This window comes from Syngnathus acus, chromosome 24 (genome assembly GCF_901709675.1).
Source record: "Syngnathus acus chromosome 24, fSynAcu1.2, whole genome shotgun sequence".
NCBI lineage: Eukaryota > Metazoa > Chordata > Actinopteri > Syngnathiformes > Syngnathidae > Syngnathus > Syngnathus acus.
In genome coordinates, this window is record NC_051108.1 from 3,429,712 (window position 1) to 3,448,306 (window position 18,595).

The 18,595-nt window shown below is 43.0% G+C and overlaps 3 protein-coding genes and 1 long non-coding RNA gene across 4 annotated transcripts; 2 read left to right on the forward strand and 2 right to left on the reverse strand.

Annotated features, from left to right (window-relative positions):
- The first annotated feature begins 11 nt into the window (after positions 1 to 11).
- gareml (GRB2 associated, regulator of MAPK1-like) lies at positions 12 to 7,678 on the forward strand. The gene is made up of 7 exons (XM_037244922.1): positions 12 to 312; positions 1,859 to 1,999; positions 3,548 to 3,678; positions 4,055 to 4,220; positions 4,641 to 5,485; positions 6,389 to 6,558; positions 6,644 to 7,678. The coding sequence occupies exons 1-7, from the start codon at positions 201 to 203 to the stop codon at positions 7,224 to 7,226; spliced, it is 2,148 nt and encodes a 715-aa protein (XP_037100817.1). The 5' UTR covers positions 12 to 200; the 3' UTR covers positions 7,227 to 7,678.
- On the reverse strand, positions 1,387 to 3,633 carry LOC119118142. The gene is made up of 3 exons (XR_005096656.1): positions 3,504 to 3,633; positions 3,342 to 3,430; positions 1,387 to 1,452 (listed from the first exon to the last, which is right to left on the reverse strand). It is a non-coding gene; the product is annotated as an uncharacterized LOC119118142 (long non-coding RNA).
- Positions 7,679 to 8,041: 363 nt separating the features above from the next.
- hadhaa (hydroxyacyl-CoA dehydrogenase trifunctional multienzyme complex subunit alpha a) lies at positions 8,042 to 13,860 on the reverse strand. Its single transcript, XM_037244954.1, has 21 exons — positions 13,763 to 13,860; positions 13,190 to 13,231; positions 12,969 to 13,039; positions 12,765 to 12,898; positions 12,534 to 12,672; positions 12,349 to 12,468; positions 12,097 to 12,199; positions 11,786 to 11,908; positions 11,164 to 11,282; positions 11,033 to 11,089; positions 10,621 to 10,730; positions 10,426 to 10,560; positions 10,188 to 10,359; positions 10,029 to 10,115; positions 9,809 to 9,949; positions 9,639 to 9,707; positions 9,157 to 9,270; positions 8,972 to 9,053; positions 8,764 to 8,878; positions 8,548 to 8,693; positions 8,042 to 8,434 (listed from the first exon to the last, which is right to left on the reverse strand). The coding sequence occupies exons 1-21, from the start codon at positions 13,827 to 13,829 to the stop codon at positions 8,289 to 8,291; spliced, it is 2,292 nt and encodes a 763-aa protein (XP_037100849.1). The 5' UTR covers positions 13,830 to 13,860; the 3' UTR covers positions 8,042 to 8,288.
- A 247-nt stretch (positions 13,861 to 14,107) lies between these two features.
- Positions 14,108 to 17,836, forward strand: hadhb (hydroxyacyl-CoA dehydrogenase trifunctional multienzyme complex subunit beta). The gene is made up of 16 exons (XM_037244955.1): positions 14,108 to 14,212; positions 14,825 to 14,897; positions 14,987 to 15,028; positions 15,089 to 15,185; positions 15,249 to 15,293; positions 15,359 to 15,458; positions 15,533 to 15,620; positions 15,739 to 15,926; positions 16,060 to 16,240; positions 16,356 to 16,477; positions 16,573 to 16,652; positions 16,725 to 16,772; positions 16,861 to 16,948; positions 17,078 to 17,152; positions 17,224 to 17,388; positions 17,464 to 17,836. Exons 2-16 carry the CDS (start codon positions 14,831 to 14,833, stop codon positions 17,497 to 17,499), a joined length of 1,422 nt encoding a protein of 473 aa, XP_037100850.1. The 5' UTR covers positions 14,108 to 14,212; positions 14,825 to 14,830; the 3' UTR covers positions 17,500 to 17,836.
- The last annotated feature ends 759 nt before the right edge of the window (positions 17,837 to 18,595 follow it).

Consider the following 18,595-nt stretch of genomic DNA (forward strand, 5'->3'; position numbering starts at 1 on the left):
GAGGTGGGAAAAGATCTCTGGCGCCCTCCCTCATCTCTCGCTCACGCTCCGCAGCTCCTTTTCTCCCTCATTCAAACATGGCGAAACTCTTTTCGACGGCTCCACCACCTTCACATCCATCCTCCTCACCTTCATCCAAGCAACCGCCGCCTCCAACTTCATCCTCCTCCTCATCTCCGGCACAGTGATGACCCGGGAGGATGGAGAAGTTGTCGGCGAGCTTGTCGGAGATCTCCTGGAGCCCGCTCGCGCTGCCTTTGGACGCGGTGGTCAGCAAGTTCCGTTTGCCCACTCTGGTCCGATTGGCCCACGGTAAGAGAATCTCACAGCCACGCAGGTGCTGCAAGGTCTTGGAAACATCACTTTGTTTGTTGCGACTTTTTGACAAGTGCGTTGGCCAATCAAGCCTGACTCCTGCAAGCAATTCAGGTGACAGAAAGCAAACCAATGTGTTGCAATTAGAAATATGACTCTGCAACTAAACGAATAAATTGTCTATATATGATGTTGACTTTGGAAAAACTATGCAGGTTAAGTGTAAAGTTAAAATGTGAGTTTTTTTTTTAATCATGGCATGCTAGCGTAAATCTTTCTTGTCTCCGGTAAAGACTTACAAAATAAAACGAATTTCAGATTATTGTAGTATAATGTGTTGCAATTAGAAATATGACTCTGCAACTAAACGACTAAATTGTCTATATATGATGTTGACTTTGGAAAAACTATGCAGGTTAAGTGTAAAGTTAAAATGTAAGAGTTTTTTTTTTTTAATTATGGTATGTTGGCGTAAATCTTTCTTGTCTCCGGTAAAGACCTACAAAATAAAACGAACTTCAGATTATTTTTATAAATAGTTTCATATATGGCGGTATTTTGCATGGTTTTCCCCATTTTAATTTATTATAATATGCAAAACAACTATTGAACTTCATACAGTTAAAAACAATAAAAAAATACACCAAAATCCATTTCCGTCTCGGATCATTCACTTTTACTACTTTGACGTGACAAAGGAAGCGTTCTTTGCTTCTTCGAGTTAATATTAAAGCGCCTTTTTAAGGAGACGTATGAAATTCGTTTGTATGTTTTGTTTGTTTCCAAAGTCAATGTGTAGCCTGCACATCAGGGCGACTTGACTTTGGGAACGAGCGGCTTGGGTGTTCTGCCCAACTTGTTCTGGTCCAGAGCTGTCCGGAAAAAGCCACAAAGTATCTGTTGTGCTGCTAAAGTGCCGCTCAATTCTTTTCATATGCAAATGATGCATCGTGTCAGTGGATGCGCTGAATACTAAAGACCGCGATGGGAACATTTCCAGTTTAGCGTTGTTTAGAAAAGCGCGCAACTCATGCGTGTCACGCTCCATCGAAATGTACGAATTACGCACCTTGTTGTTGCGCAACCGGAACTTCACTTATTTCTGCAGCCAGGCAGCACAAAGATGATCATGCGGGTCTGTATTTCATAAAATGCAAAGGACATGAGGACATGGAAGGCAACAGACTTTTTTTTAGCCTAATCCACAGGTGTCAAACTCAAGGCCCGGGGGCCAGATACGGCCCGTTTTTCTCATTTTATGTGGCCCGCGAAGACAAATTGTGCATCAAATTTGTGTGTCATTACTAGAGTTGCAAATTGTCTTCACTTTTAATAATCTTTTTTTTTTTTTTTTTTTGAATATTTGACCAGTTTTTACTTGTCTGATTTGAAAAGGAGTTATTTGTCAGTTTGTTTTGTAGCTTTTACTGTATATAATATGAGGTGCTCATACATTTATCATAATGGCCCTCCGAAAGAAGCTACGACTACAATGCGGCCCGCCAAAAAAATGAGTTTGACATCCATTTTCTATGTTTCTCAGGTGAATGTGTTGACGGTTTGTCAGAGGAGGATGTGGTTCTGCTCCACTCCTGTCGTCAGTGGACCACAGTGACTGCTCATAGCCTAGAAGAAGGTCATTACGTCATCGGGCCCAAGATTGACATCCCTCTACAGTACCAAGGTGAGAGGATGCTGACTTTTGTTGCCAGTGGTTTTGACATCAATGAGATATTTTTGCATTCTTTTGTCCAATGAGAGAATACAATGGAAAGGTTGAGGGATGCAGTCACTTTTCTCCACACAACAAATCAACACTGGTAGTTCCCCCTCACTCCAGACTGTAATGCTGGTTGTGTCTACTCAGTGTGACCTCATCGAAGCTCATCCCCAATCCCATTCTTCCGATTGTTGGACCAGTTGTATTATTCACGGTGTAACTGGAGCTCCTCTTCACTGCTTCCTCTACTGATGGAGCACTGATGTCACCTTACACCACTCCCGCTTCCCCGACTCCTTTTTGGAAGAATGAGAGAACATTTTGGGGGGGGTCAAGTGAAGGAGAATGATTGTACTCTGAGATGAGCATTTGATTTGAAACAAATTGAAAGAACCTTGTTTTTCTTTTTGCAAACTTGTGCTCATATGAGTTGTTAACTTTGGAACACTGAAAAGCTAGATGACATGAATTCAGTTGTGCAATTTAGATGAACTTCCAAATATGGCAGGTAACTGGCTGATTCACAAGCCACCCTGATGAGCTCATGTCTGTGTGATGACTTCATCCAGGAAGTCCAAATATGCTTAGGAAGAGTGCAATATAGGTTTCCCCTCGGGGTTAGACAACAGGATGCTCCCTTCTCTCTCTCCCTTTACTCTCTCTCTCTTCCCTCCTTCTCAAGTGATGACTGAGGTGTAAAGGACAGAAAAGCTGAATGGCTCCCATGTCATGAATGGGTCTCTGAAAGTAAGTGGCGCCTCAGCCATTCCTGGCCCTTAATGCTTTTTTTGCGGTTGAGAAGATGGATTAGCGGGACTTCATCTTTTGTAATCCTTTTCCAAACAAAGCTTACATTGTGAATACACGTGTTTTGACGTTACTGTATTTTTTTCAATTTGGAAGCACTAGGGGTGAGTGAAGGAAGGGACTAAGATGTTTCGATGCTGAATAAGATGCTCAAGTTTGGTATTCTGCTCTGCCTCTTAGACCAAAAAAAAAAAGAATCACATCTCTTGCAGGATTCAATACGACATCCACACAGCATTCAGATTATCCTCTACGTCAATCGAAGAGTCAGAAAGAAATCTTAAAATGTTCTTAACGGGTAAATTGATGGGAAAAAGTAGCGGCGATCAAACCAAAACAAACCACGTTCCTCGTCTGCTTCCCATCTCTGAGTCGCAAAGATTTCAAGATGAAGAAGGGGATGAGGAAGTGAAAGAAAGCCAGAGGGTTGTGCGTGTGCGTGTGTGTGTGTCTCCATGGTGATGTGTCTCTGCTCTGCGTGAGAATGGGGGTACTTTACCGGTTGCCATGACAACCCTGTAGACTGTTGATTGGCTCGAACGCTGGTGCCAGGTCAGAGGTCGCTGAGGTGTCTTTGTGCTCCCAAAACTGTGTGTGCAGCAGATGTGTTTTTGTAAGAGGAAGAATGTTGGCATTCAAAAGGAACAAGAACATTTCTTACCTTTGTGTCTCTTTATCTCGCTCTCTGCTCATGTCCTTCTGCAGGAAAGTTCAAATTGTTGGATGAAGACAGAGACATCAGGGATCCCATCCAGTATTTCTCAAGTGTGGAAGAAGTTGCTGGAGTGTTCCCCGAACGAGTCTTTGTCATGGAAACAATCACTTTCAGCGTCAAGGTTCATGCCTCGTTGCTTCTCTTTAGGAATGTGCAGACTTGACTACAGTTTCGACATTATGTGCACTCACTGACCAAAACATTTGATACGCAGGCACAATTACAACGCTGTAAAAGGTTACGGAGTAAAGTTGGAACAAACAACCTCACTCAGATACATAAAATTGAATGTGTTCGTTGATCTATAACAGGCTTTTGGAAAAAGATATATGGTTGCTGATTTTGTTTTGGGGGGGCTCCCATGGTTATGACAACACAACCTTAATCGCTCATTTTTTTTCCCCAGTGTCAAGAGAGTTATGAATATTACAAAATATGGATTGGTATATCAGTCTGATTTTGTTTTTTAACGGCTTTCATTCCCATTTGTCACGCAGGTGGTTTCAGGGGAGTTCAGCGAGGACAGTGAGCCCTACAGCTTCACTCTGCAGGCTGGAGATGAGCTGTCACTCATGGGGAAGGCCGAGCTTCTATGTGCCACGCCAACGAAGGAAAAGACAGGACTGAGTGCGCTGTTGAGACGACTGGGAAAGACTCCCCGAAGTAAGGAAGGATCATATACCGTATTTTCCGCACTATAAGGCGCACCGGATTATAAGGCGCACCTTCGATGAATGGCCCATTTTAAAACTTTGTCCATATATAAGATATATACATTTGGCCCGCGGGCCGGACTTTGGCCACGCCTGCTGTAGTGGCTCAATCTTGGTCCATATATAAGGTGCACCTGATTATAAGGCGGCTTTTGAGAAAATTGGAGGTTTTTAGGTTCGCCTTATAATGCGGAAAACACGGTACTTTGCTTCCAAAGGGTGTGATTTTTCAACATCAAATAATCATAGTCAAATAGTACAATTGAGACTATTAATTTCAAGCTGCTTCCTGATTGGTTCAGTTTCACGTCATGTAGCAGTTATTGGTGCACGCCCGCCAGTGAAATTGCATCTTTTTGATTGTGGACAGGTAAAACTCCCTGCCTGGTTTGTATGAACCATCGCACCAATCAGAGCGTCAGCTTGCCTTTTGCCTGCCGTGGACACTTTTGCACACGCTCCCCTTTGGAGCAAGGCATGCTGGGCGGAGAGCACACGGTGCGCAGCATCATCGAGAGGGTCCGCCTCCCCGTCAACGTGTCGGTACCGTCGCGCCCGCCGCGAAACCCCTACGATCGCCACGCGGTACGAGAAGGCCACCGCTTCAAGCTGCTCAATATCGTTAGCAAGACGGTGGTGCTCTGTATGGTACTTCGCCGACAGGAAGTGTCGCCCTCCCACTTCCTGCTGCTACGCTGCATGCCCCGCTTCGACGTGGCCGAGGCCTCCGTGCAGAGGGCGGCCCTGGAGAGCCTACTTTTACGATACGCCTTCGACCCCGACGCCTACTCTCGAGCTGTGAGGGAAACCCGTCCCGAGTTGGAGTGTATGACGGAGGAGTGCGCGAGCCCCCGACGCTCGTGTGTGTCGGCGCAGGACTCGTTGGCGCCCTCCCTGCAACAGCTGTCAATGTGCGGCTACGGGGGCGGGGTCTCGGACAGCCTATCGCAGCGCTGCGGGGACTCTCTCGGGGTCCAGATTGGGGAGGGACCCGGTGAGGAAAGAGAATATGTGACCCCTGAGTGGACGGAGGCTGAAATGAGGCCCACTGAGGAGATACCTTATGAGGAGCTTTGGACCAATCAGAATACGGACGGCCTAGGAAAGGAACCAAATCTCATTTCCTTCCATTCATCTGCCTCACTGGAAGGCTCCTTGGGCACCGTGGTGACAACTGTGGCAGCTCCACCGCCCGTACCTCCAAAATCTGATGCTGTGAGTTCCCCTTCCACACATGCTGCTTTTTGCATCCGCTTCTTAAGAGTGAGGATGCTGCTCATGAATTATTAGCACTTTTAAATCTCATTTACACAGACAAAACACTTGCCATATACTCAAAGCACATAAATGTCCACAATGTTTTAAATACTGATAAATAAATACTAACTTTTCATTATAGGTAATTTTGATTCCACCTTTTATTATTTAGTTGGTTTTAATTAGTATTTCGAACAAGTTTGTTAATTTTGTTTCGTTTTAGTCTTAGTTTTTAATGGGGTGTTTGTCGAGTCAAAAATAGGTCACAAAGTATTGCGTAATGAATCAAACTTCAATTCTAAAACGATTGTTTGACCTTCCTTCTCTACAATACCAAAATAAATACACTTGAAATAGACCCTGACAGCTCATGTATGATATTGATTGACAAAGATGAAAAGTCGAAGGACATTTTTGCTTCATAGTAAGTTTTTGTTTTGATTCATTAAAGATGTCTTTTCAATTACTTTTTGTTTCCATAATCTTAATGCACACCAACTACTTATAGGTAGGATCTATTTTACTACAATGCAGCAAGCCCCTTTACCATTAGAAGACTTTTTTTTTTTCTTTTTTTCAATTGCACACTTTCTATCATGATAGCTGACAACAAAATTGAAAAGGTGTGTGGGATCTCAAGTTGCTGTGTGAATTATAGCTTGGCTCACACTGTGTTCCTCATTCCTTAAAATGGACTGTGCCAAACTGTGTACGTTGCAGGCATGTGCGTGGAAAGAGCATAGTTACGAATTTTGTCGGAAGTGTAAAGGTCACCAAAGTCTGACGTTCGCCAACTACACACACACACTGAAGTGCAGCTGTGCTTCTCATTTTTCCGTGCATGTATGTGCGTGACTCTAGGTGCGAGAGGAGTGTCGCTACTTGATTGCTCCTCCGGTCCCTCCTCGCGGCTCTAAACTGGGATCCATCTCCAGCCCGGCCCCCAGCCCTCCTGTCCCTCCACGTTTCGCCAAGACCTCCACCTCCCCCAGACCTAATATTTCCTTCTACTCCTCAGGACTGCAGGACAGGTAGTCACCCCTTCACTTAAGCATGTATATTGTTTTGATTCATACCAACTGGTGCTTATGTAAGTTTTTTTCTGTTGGGTTCCAGCTGCTCGCACTCTCCAGATCCTTCCCTCTACTGTTACCCATGTTCCTGGGCTGACTGCCCCGCCCCCAATCCCGAGCCGGTCTCCATCATCCCCGCCGACGCTACGACCGACCCTCAGAAGGCACAAGCCGCCTGGGCCGAGCCGTGGGTGGACTGCTTCACCGCCGGGCCTCGACTGAGAGCTCCGCCCCCGCAAAGTCGTTTTGCACCTTTTGGTGCTTTGAACCCTTTCAACCGCCAGTCACCTTGCCCGTCACCTGAGCTGGCAGACAGTCCGGAATCCTCTAGAGGGGCGGAAGGAGGCGGGACGAGCACGGGGGTGAACGAAGGCTCGGCCGTACCCGCCGACTCGACTTGGCGTCCTCCCGCTGACTTGTCTGCGCTTTCATTGGAGGAAGTATCGGCCTGTCTGCGCTTCATCGGTCTGTCGGAGGCCGCGGTGTCCGTATTCCAGAGGGAGCGAATCGACGGCAGCCTCTTGGTTCAGCTGACCGAGGACATCCTGTCACATGACTTTCACCTGAGCCGACTCCACGTCACTAAGATCACCCAGTTTATACAAGGGTGGAGACCCAAGATCTAACTCGCAAACACAACTTCCATGAATCCTAAATGTGCCTTCCGCGGTGACTAGGTGAGAGTTGAACGAAAACCTCTCCCACCAACTCAGCCTCAGACACATCGGCTGCCCCATGCAGACTTGTTTCCAATCCAAATTCCGGACTGAAAATGATTTACTGCAGCGATCATTTTTATAATGAGAGAAATCTTTGTTTCTTTCTTTCTTTGGATAACACACACTTGTTCTGTTTGTAGTGTGCAAATTTTGACTGCCTCAAAAAAGATAGTTTCTAAAATGTACCTCAGATCACTTTGAAATGCTTAATTTAGCCACGCATAAATCAATTAAATCATGCTTGATGATACTGTATGTTCACAATTTGACTTCATCAGCAAATGCAATGATGTATTGAACACGATGCTTTTGTCTCACTCAAATGTGTTATTTTAAGATTAAAGATAATGATGTGGTTATTGGGCTGCTAGATTTTGTGTTACAGCTTTAAGTCGATTTACGTCCATTCCTTCTTCTTTCTAAATTGTAATTAAAGTCGCAGTTCAGTTCCATTGGGAGTAGAAATAGTGTACAAAAGTCAAAAAGTCTTTTAATTCAGAACCTGTTACGAGCTGCAACCATCGTGGAGTCAAAGGTACAAACTGTTAAATTCATTCTCGTGAGCTGCTACAAAAACAGGATTACTAATATTAAGGCTTTTATACTCTTCTATTTCATTTTTAGTCAGTACGGAGCAAGATTGACACAAAATGGACAAATCAAAAAGCTCATTATTGAGTCGGGACAGTTAAATATCACATTAATGTATGGTCGTGTAATAAATATTATTTTAACATTAAAATAAAGTGTTTATTGGGATTCTTGTACTGGATTCTCATTGGAAACCAAAATGTTGTTGCCAGGGTTACCTCGACTCACCAGTGTCACATTTATGCTAACTTTGACTTTGAAAAAGTCTTTCAGAAGTCTGTGACTTTGCAAAAATACTCCCGAAGAGCAAACAAAAACGACCAACAATTTTCACAACTTATTGATGCTGACCTGATTTTATGACGATGAATGGTGGGTTCAATTATGGAACTTCTTGCTGGAGTCTTTAGCGTGGTCCAGTAAGAGTTGGCACGGTGTGAACTGGTTTCCGTACACTTCCTCAAAACGCATCATGGTGCTGACAAGACGTGGTGCGCCGAAAGAATCCACAAACCTGAATGGACCTGAATGCATCAAATGTGACCCATCAGTTCAGATTTTAAGTCGTGCAAACATAGCGTGGGCTAAAATATTCCATTTCTTTAGGTAAGGCTGCAAATGTGTGTTTGTGCCTTACCACCAAGACAGGGAGGAAAGCCAAGTCCAAACACAGCGCCAATGTCTCCCTCTACTGGATTTTTCAGGATTCCCTCCTGAAGACACAACAAGGCCTCGTTCACAAAGCGAGACACAAGCCGGTACTGGATGTCAGAGTCCGAAGAACTGCAACAAACAAAGATGACTTTTTGAGACTGAGGAATCGACGACCTAGTCAAAACAAAGCACCCCTTACACGGCGGGAAGGGCAGTGAGTTTGTATTTCTTGAGAATTGCCTCGGCATTGGAATTGACGCGCTTGTTTTTTTTGCTTTTGCTGTAGATGAAATAACCTTTTCCTGATTTACGACCTACAGAAAAAAAAATAGTTTAAGCACACAAAAATGATGCAGACATAAAAATGTATAATATCCTTTTGAAGGTCGAAATACAATAAATGTTACCTTTGAAGCCTCGCTCTACCATGGTCTTAAGAACCTCCACGTTTCCACCTCCAAAGCGAGAACCAAAAGCTTTGCCAAGATCCTACAATCAAATACATACATGATTATAAGTAGATTTTTCAAAGTGTGGATTTCCTGGAGAACAGAGTTCAATGTTGGGCTAAAACCACACGACTCATGCAGACCTCGGCCACATGGGCTGCTACGTCAATCCCAACTTCATCGGCGAGTGTTGCCGTGCCGACGGGAAAGCCAAAGCTGGTTGTCAAGTTGTCAAGCTTCTTTGGACCCACACCCTCCTGGTGTTTAGATCAAAATAAAAGTCACTGATGAGTGGCTATTTAATTAAATGCTCTTTGTGTACCGTATTTTCCGCACTATAAGGCGCACCTAAAAACCTCCAATTTTCTCAAAAGCTGACAGTGCGCCTTATAATCCGGTGCACCTTATATATGGACCAATACTGAGCAGGCGTGTCCACATATATGGATTTATATATATGGACAAAGTTTTAAAATGGGCCATTCATTGAAGGTGTGCCTTATAATCCGGTGCACCTTATATATGGACAAAATTTTAAAATGGGCCATTCATTGAAGGTGCGCCTTATAATCCGGTGCGCCTTATAGTGCGGAAAATACGGTACATTTGAATTTTTTTTAGTTACCTGAAGCACCCTGACAGCTTCTGCTAGCATGGGAGCCAAGCAGCGAGTGGTGTAAAAACCAGGACCATCCTATATTCCAAGTTAGTAGGAGCAAAAAAAAAAAAAATGAACCACATAGTTCAATAAAAATTTGTACAAATGCTTTTTACACAGCGCTTGATTTGTCTTACCCCGACAACAATGACGATCTTGCCTTGTTTGAGGCCCACACTCACAGCTAAGGCCAGCGTGTCCTTGGATGTTTTATCAGTGGTGATGATCTCCAGCAGTTGCATTTTGTCCACTGGTGAGAAGTAGTGCATGCCAATCACCTGCGCATCACATCATCAAAATGTTGGTAGTCGTAAAAAAAAAAGAAAAATACAGCAAAGCCAGTAAGTGTATTGTGACCTTTTCAGGGCGTTTGCTTGCAGCAGCAATATCCTTAATGGGAAGTGCTGAAGTGTTGGAGGCAAACACGCAGTGAGGCGGGGTCACCTGTACATAGATGGAGAAGAAGAAAACAAATAGCAAGGAGAAATGTAATTGGTGTGATCAGAATGTACGCACTGCTTCTGTCTCCTTGAGGACTTTGTGTTTAACGTTGATATCCTCAAACACGGCCTCGATCACCATGTCGGCGGATGAGAAGCCTGTGAAGTCCAGCTGGGCTGAGAGGTTGGACAGCGTAGCGTCGCGCTCAAAAGAGGACAGCGTCTTCTTCTTCACCTTCTCGTTGAGACTAACGAGACAATCGAGATGACTCTCCGTCCTTGTTGCGGATTATCCTAGCGCAAGAATTTTGTACCCTTTGTAGACTTGATCTTCTCCTCTGCTGATGCCTTCGACTGTGGTGTCCTTCAGTAAGGTGTTGAGACCTTTGTCTACGGACACCTGAGCAACACCTGCACCCATTAGTCCTGCACCCAGGATTGCAAGAGTCCTGGCAAACAGAAGATGTCAGCGAGATGCCATCAACAGATCAATATCCAATCGCGCTTACTTGACTTCCTTTTCCGGGGTCCCGAATCGGTTCTTCTTACAAATCACTTGACCGTGGTAAAGGCCGATCAAAGCTTTGGACTCTGACGTCACAGCCAGTTTACCAAAGTTCTACGTCAGAAAAGAAGAGTAGTTTAGAAGACGATCTGAAGAGATTTCTCAAGTTCTTTATGGTATGCTTTCAGAAAGAAGTCTTGGAAACATTGTGAATCTCGCTCCCCTGGGAGGCAGACACATTTTATATTAAAGACGACTTGCCTTTTTGATACATTTATATTTTAGGACCCGACTGTTATGGGTGCTCAGGGACGTCCCATGACGCAATCGTCTCCGCTCTTGCCTGGATTTATTTCAACAATTTATCTTCTTCCTACTCTTTATTTTACTTGAAATAATAATGAGAATAAACATACCTTAGCCTCAGCCCGATAGCCTGCTTCTCTTCCCTGCTCCACTCCGGTCTTGACCGACTACTTGTTCACACACACAAACATAAATTGGTGTTTTAATTGAACTGCTGTTTGCTAGATTCTGCATTGCCTACCTCAATGATTTTGGCTGGAGCGGGGTAGAGTCCTTTTGTTTGTTTCTGAACCTTCTCACTGACAGTCTTGTAGATTTTTTTCTTCACTGGGCCGAGACCCATCACTGTGTCCTGTAGCTCTACACACACACAGAAGGTTGATGTCTGTGGCGGCCATTTTCTTTTTTTGCATTCACCCTTAGACACTCTACAATGAATCATGTCTATACGGTAATCCCTCGTTTATCGTGGATAATTAGTTCCAAAAACCACCTGCGATAAGTGAAATCCGCGAAATACGGTCACCAACAAGAAGTACTGGGCAGGCTAACGAGTCAGCGGAAAGATGCTAATTCGCGATCGTGCTAACACGACTTCTAAAGGAATGTAAACGAACATTTGGAGCAATACTACATTGTCCTAAAGGTTAGACACATGTTTCCTCAATTTAGAAGTTTTATTTTGACTTTTAAATCGTTTTTTTAATTTGGGAAAAAAATCCGCGATGTAGTGAAGCCGCGATAAACGAAACGCGAAGTAGCGAGGGATCACTGTATTTTCAACAGTTTGCTGATTCAATCTAGCTAAATGATATTTAAAAAACATTATATTCTAATGAGATTTGGATGACCAAGTCACTTACTTTGCATGATACTTTTCTTTTTTGAAAGTGGAACCGTCTTATTGGCGATACCTTTGGCCACGCTTACCGCTACTTCCTCCAAGTAGTCAATTGTTCTCTCCTCTGCTGGCTTCACACCAGGACCTGATATGTTTGGACATACTCCATAATTATAATTATAATAATATTAACAACACATTTTTGGAAATGGGGTCATAAACTCAACTCATAAATATGCTTCATGGAAAATTGGCCTTCATTGCTGTTGAGTGTAACCAGCAAGCCCAATAAAATGTAGAAGTTAAAAAAAAAAAGTCATGCAGAGCACTTACCCAGAGGATCCACAAGCTGGTGCACTAGGCCCATCTTCTTAGCTTTATCAGCGCGGATATTCCTGCCTGTCAGCATCATGTCAAAAGCTCCAGGGAGACCCACCTACACACACACACAAACATTTCACACATATTGTCAGCTAATATGCAGCTCGAGAGGCTTGACCTTAACATGGTGTAATTCAGTCGCCACTAACCCAACAATGAGGCAGATCTTAGTGATGACTGATTGACGTGTGTGTGTTTGTATACCATTTGAGGTAGTCTCTGGGTGCCACCAGCTCCAGGCAGTAGTCCGAGCATGACCTCTGGTGTCCCCAGTATTGTTTTCCGACTTTTGGTAGCGATTCGATACTGGCAGGATATGGCAAACTACAGAGAAGTTACAAAAATCTGGATTTAGAGGGTTCACCTAAGACAGATCATTTTAAACATACCTCAAGGCCTCCACCTAAACATGAGCCATTGATAGCAGCAACAATAGGGATGGGAGATTTTTCAATCTTCTCAAACATCTTCTGACCTTCTTGAGAGAGATGGGTAACCTCCTCACTGGTTTTACAGGCCTGGATCATACTGAGACAAAAAGGAGACATACAGTAAATTGTCAAATATTAACTTTACATTTAAATACATGTAGTGCGGGAAGTCCAAAACGTGCAGCTTACTTGATGTCTGCTCCAGCAATAAAGCAACCAGGCTTACTGGAGATAAGGACAGCGCTTTTCACGGCTCCGTTTGACCAGATCTCACTCATCACTTCTGTCAGCTCAGACTGCATCTGCATAGACAATGTGTTCACCTGCACAAACACATGAATAATCATCATCAAGTTGCAATCCCTGTGGAGTGTGTCTCATTTGTATGCTCACCTTGGATGCCGGATCATTGAGTCGGATAACCGCAACGTCATCCTTGAGCTCGTAGCTGACGTGTGTTCGTGCTTGATGGAGAAAACAGTGAAAGGAGATATATGGAGACACATTTTGTATAATTATGTCCAATGAGCATGTAAGCGTCACAAGACAAAATCAACCGAGAGGGAGCAAAAGAAGGCAAAAGCAAAAATATTGGAAAAAAAATTGATAGCTACCTGCCAGCGATGAGGAAACAGAGATTACTCGTCTTGAATAGCCTATGAAAGAAGAGACAGAACATAAATTTGGTTCTACATTGCCCCCATTTTGTGTCACTGTTAAACATTGTTCACTATATTTTTGCACCAATGCTTTCATTTTACAGTACAATTGCAATGCTTGTATTTGTATAGTGTTTTATTAGGCTAAAAAAAATATTTATTTTGCACAAATATTACATTATCATCCACGTAGAATCATTTAATTGTATACTGAACAGGGGAAACATTTTTGTTCACAAATAACCACTTTGAATGTTGAACCTTTATGTAATATTTCAAATAATTTTCATTTTCATTAGTGGGAAAAAAATCGTCAAATCAAAGCATATACAGAATAAATTATACACGTACATTTGTAAAATGCATTTTATTAGCCACTACAACAGCGCCCCCATGCGTATCGTCTAATTAGTGTTGCTCTGATCGAGGTGAAGGTTCACCCCGGCTCTCATAGAATTAAGAAACAGCATCATCGGAAATTCAGGGATGATCTGCATTTGAACTAGTAGATGTGTTTGAGTCACTTACCTGACAAAATGATGCATTTTATGGAAGGAAACCTGGAAAAACAGCTGGCAAAAAGAGTCGCAGCCATGTCTAACTGAAAGTGGAAACTGTAAATAAGACTTTTGCACTGAAGGGGGCGCAACACATTTTGCACAGTCGAGTGACGTAGAGACTGTGAGTTGTAAGATAAATCGCCATGCTATAAATACTCTGTAATGAAAATAATACTACTATTTTCATGGCAAAAAATATATTTGTTACTTTCAAATATATATATTTCTTTATTATAAATTCTGATAAGGGATATAAGGTTCATATTGTCATTGCGAACGTGGAACACGTTCTGGCATAGTTCGGGCCAGCTAATTTAGACTTGGGTCCTGAAAGACTGAAATCGGATTTGTAGTCCAATTGTACTGTACCCGGCAAAGCCTTTGACAGGGACGCGAACATATTTGAAGTACTATACAGGTAAAATCTCACCTTTATTATCATTCAAGTGATTTAATTTATCATATATTTTGAGTTCACAGTAATCAGGCAAAAATGTGTTGAAATAATGAATAGAAAATCAGGCGATGAAGGAAGGCAGCGCTGCCAGCAAGCTAACAGTCTCATTCTCAACGCTGTACAGTAAAATACAAACCGAATTTACATCATGTGGTTTGTAAGACATTGCTTGAACTACTTGCAGTTGCACAATCAACTTTGCAATACATCTAATCCTGTTTTGGTCTTGACGTGATCAAGTTAAGAAATATAGGGGAAAGGTCGGACAGGGTTGGGCTAACTGGGTGACCGTCAATGAAATGTCATAAGGGTTGTCATGCTAGTATATAATGTGCGCTGCATTTAAGTTAAATGATTTTTACGTTTGCTCAATTACTGGCTACTCGGGCTTTGCAGGTATAACAGGCCAAAAACTAACTCGATGTTGCTACGTCATAAGCACGATGTCAACTATGGAGTATTCAGTGTATGTTCATTTCATCCACTGTAGTAGTTCCCAGCTATTCTGTATAACTTGTCATTATTTTGTGCAAGATGTTCTATAATATCCTTTTACTGCACTTTTCTTTGCAGAACGTTATGGCTTCCATGCTCTTGAAGTCAATGCGGAGCTCCCCTGTCAACCCCTCGTGGGCTGTGCAGTATGGTAAACCATCATCACAATTTCGAGATTTGTCTTTATTGAGCCATTTTTGCTTCAATATGCATTTAAATCATAATAACTTTGTGTTTCAGCCGCACGATCCCTTAGCATGACGACTCAAGTAAACGCTCAAGGTGCAGACTCGCATTGTTTGAATAAACACAAGCATGAGGCTAACTGTCACTGTTTTCCAGCTCAGACAAAAAGCAAGAAGACACTAGCCCGTCCTGGCGTGAGGAACATAGTACTGGTGGAAGGAGTGCGAACTCCCTTCCTAATGTCTGGAACTACGTGCGTATTACTCTTAGTTTGTCAGAAAAGTGATTTCAGTCGTTAATGTTTCTTTGTTTACAGCTATGCTGACCTGATGCCTCACGACTTGGCCAGAGCAGCTCTACAGTAAGTGTGTGTTACCTTGGCGTAAAATCATTTTATCCGGGATAATTTTTTATTTTTTTTTGTAGAGGTCTTCTGCACAAAACAGGCTTACCCAAGGATGCTGTGGACTACATCATTTATGGAACAGTCATTCAGGAGGTTAAAACAAGCAATGTTGCTCGAGAGGTATTAACACTCATTTACACATCAATATAGAAAGAGCTGCTCCTGATGAGCGTTATCCTTCACCTTGTTCTCAGGCAGCGCTGGGTGCAGGCTTCTCAGACAAGATCCCCGCTCATACAGTCACCATGGCTTGTATCTCCTCCAATCAGGCCATGACCTCGGGTATGTCAGAGCCACTATGACTGCATTAGAACCAGACCTCAATCTGAAATTCAATCAAATAAATAGTTAGCTATCTCTTTCAGTTGCCTGCCTGACTTGTGTTTTTGTCTCCTTCTAGCTGTTGGCCTAATTGCTGCCGGGCAGTGTGACGCGGTAGTGGCAGGTGGAGTCGAATTCATGTCCGACGTTCCTATCCGTCACAGCCGCAAGATGAGGAAGACGATGTTGTCGCTCAGCAGGGCAAAGACCCTCGGCCAGAGGCTCGGTCTAATTGGAAGCATCCGTCTGCCACACCTCTCACCAGAAGTATGTGTTCACAGTATTGATTGTAAATAGGGTTGCACCAAAAAAGGAATTTCACGCTGCCAACATTTTTCAGAATGGTAAAAATACGATAGCACATCCATGACAATGCCGCACTTTTACTTTGTGCCCGAAGCTGCCCGCTGTCGCCGAGTTCTCTACTGCCGAAACAATGGGGCACAGTGCCGACCGCCTGGCTGCAGCGTTTGGAGTCTCCAGAGTGGAGCAGGATGAGTTTGCTTTGAGATCTCACACTTTTGCCAAAAAAGCCCAAGATGCAGGTCTGCTGCAGGATGTCATCTCCTTTAAAGTGCCCGGTAAATATTTCATCACACGTGTATCTAACCTCACTTCTGGAATATAAGAATATTCCAACCACGAGTGTGCAAGGGTCCGCCATATTTTTTTCTACACGATGGTTTGTCTTTTTAGGCCGTGATATTGTTTCCAAGGACAACGGCATCCGTCCATCCTCCAAGGAGCAGATGGCCAAACTGAAAGCAGCCTTTGTTAAACCTCACGGCACCGTCACCGCCGCCAACTCGTCCTTTTTGGTAAGCCCAACACAAGCGCTGCCGCAACTTTCCAGCTCCTCTGGTCTAGTCAAGTTTTCTTCCAAAACTGCCATTCTACTTATTCCTGCTTTCAGACTGACGGTGCCTCTGCTGTGCTCATTATGTCTGAAGAGAAAGCTCTGGCAATGGGCTACAAGCCTAAAGCCTACCTGAGGTAAGTGCACAATGGCGTCATTTCATCCCAATTAACACTTGATTAATGCTTCCTTTGTATTCTTCATGACAGAGACTTTGTTTACGTGTCTCAGGACCCCAAAGATCAACTACTTCTGGGGTGAGTCGATTTTTTTTTTTCTTTTTTTACTGTTTATAAATATTCGCATATCCAATTTTTAAGTGTGAACTACTCCGACCCTTTTCAGGCCAACTTACGCTACACCCAAGGCCTTAGAACGTGCTGGCTTGACCATGAATGACATTGATGTGTTTGAATTCCACGAGGCATTCGCAGTAAGTCATCACAGAGGAATTGACGCAAGGTTATAATTACGATCCTCGCTCTGCTTGGTATCAGATGAAATCAATATTCTCTATTTGGTATTCGTTGTAACACAGTTTGCTTATGGTTTTATTTTCCAGGGTCAGATTATGGCAAATCTGAAGGCCATGGACTCGGATTGGTTTGCCCAGACATACATGGGCAGAAAAACAAAGGTTAATGATTTTTTTTTTTTTTTCCTCTGTCAATCCTTTTCTAACTTCAATCGATATAATTTACCTTAAAGGTGGGTACTCCTCCCATGGAGAAGTTCAATAACTGGGGAGGCTCTCTGTCCTTGGGCCATCCATTCGGTGCCACCGGTTGCAGACTGGTCACCACGGTTGCACACAGACTGCAGAAAGAAGGAGGACAGTTTGGACTTGTGGCAGCGTGCGCTGCTGGAGGACTGGTGAGTCGTGGCTAGCAGCCAGTTTTGAAAACTTTTTTTTTTCTTAATTGCTGCTGACACATGTATGTTTTTCAGGGTCACGCCATGGTGATTGAAGCCTACCCCAAGTAAAGCATGTAAACTACCATCACTAACCAGACTCATCACAAGATCAACACACTCACGCACATTTAGTTACAGCCCAAATGTATATATTTGCACCACTCTGCCTTGAGGAGTCAATCTCGGTGTGGACGCGATTGTGGAAAAACGGCTGTTAATTTATAGCAGTGGAATGTTGCCTTTTGGTTTTAGGGAATGGCAGAGGCATCATGTCGGCACTTTGAGCCAAATGTATCAATCATGATGCTGTTAAGGCCTTTAACGGAGTTAAAATCATGCTGTTTATACTTGTGAGAATGTTTTTTTTTTTCTTATAAACTGTCCAAATTAAAGGATGTGATGACAATGCATGTGCATTTTTTTTCCCTATTGCTTCAAATTAATTTTACAATCCTTGACGTGTAGAAATGTATGGTGATCTTATTGTAGGGCTGTGCAAATTCAATTACAATTATTACACAGCATAATTACAAAATTGATTTTTAATATGCATTATTTATTTATACAAGGAAAACAAATTTTAATTTATATATTAACAGCTTTATTTTTTTTAAACTAATTCATTTTATAAATTTAGTTTGGCCCAAAAAGAACTACACGTTATAGTGTTTCAAAGAAATGTTTTTTTTTTTTTTTTTTTTAAATAATTTTTAAACATGCATGTCAGCAGCCCTGCAAAATTAATTGATAGTGAATATAGCTGTCTGCGTCTTGACTATATGACTGATGTTAATGAGGTGGGGGAAATGGATGCTCCTTTCTGGTGATGTTTAAACAACATACGGCAGGTGACTTAAAAAAGTTGACTTTACAGAGAAGCTATTTAGGGGTAAAGCTGAGCTTCACCCGCTCAAGTGTTTATCTAATTCACCTCGGATGGCTGCATTTATATCAACATTTTTTTTTTTTTTTTATTCCACCCGCCTGGGAGCCTGCTCAACACACACCTCGGGTTGGGAAGAGCCTTGTTAACATAACTTCAGTCAGACACTTGCGTTTAAAATGTATTTAAAGATTTAATTCTTGCAGTTGAAGCCACGCTCGACTCCAGAGTCGATTATGCAGCCGCGCCTGTCACCGGCAGCAGGCGCGGGGAATAAAACCA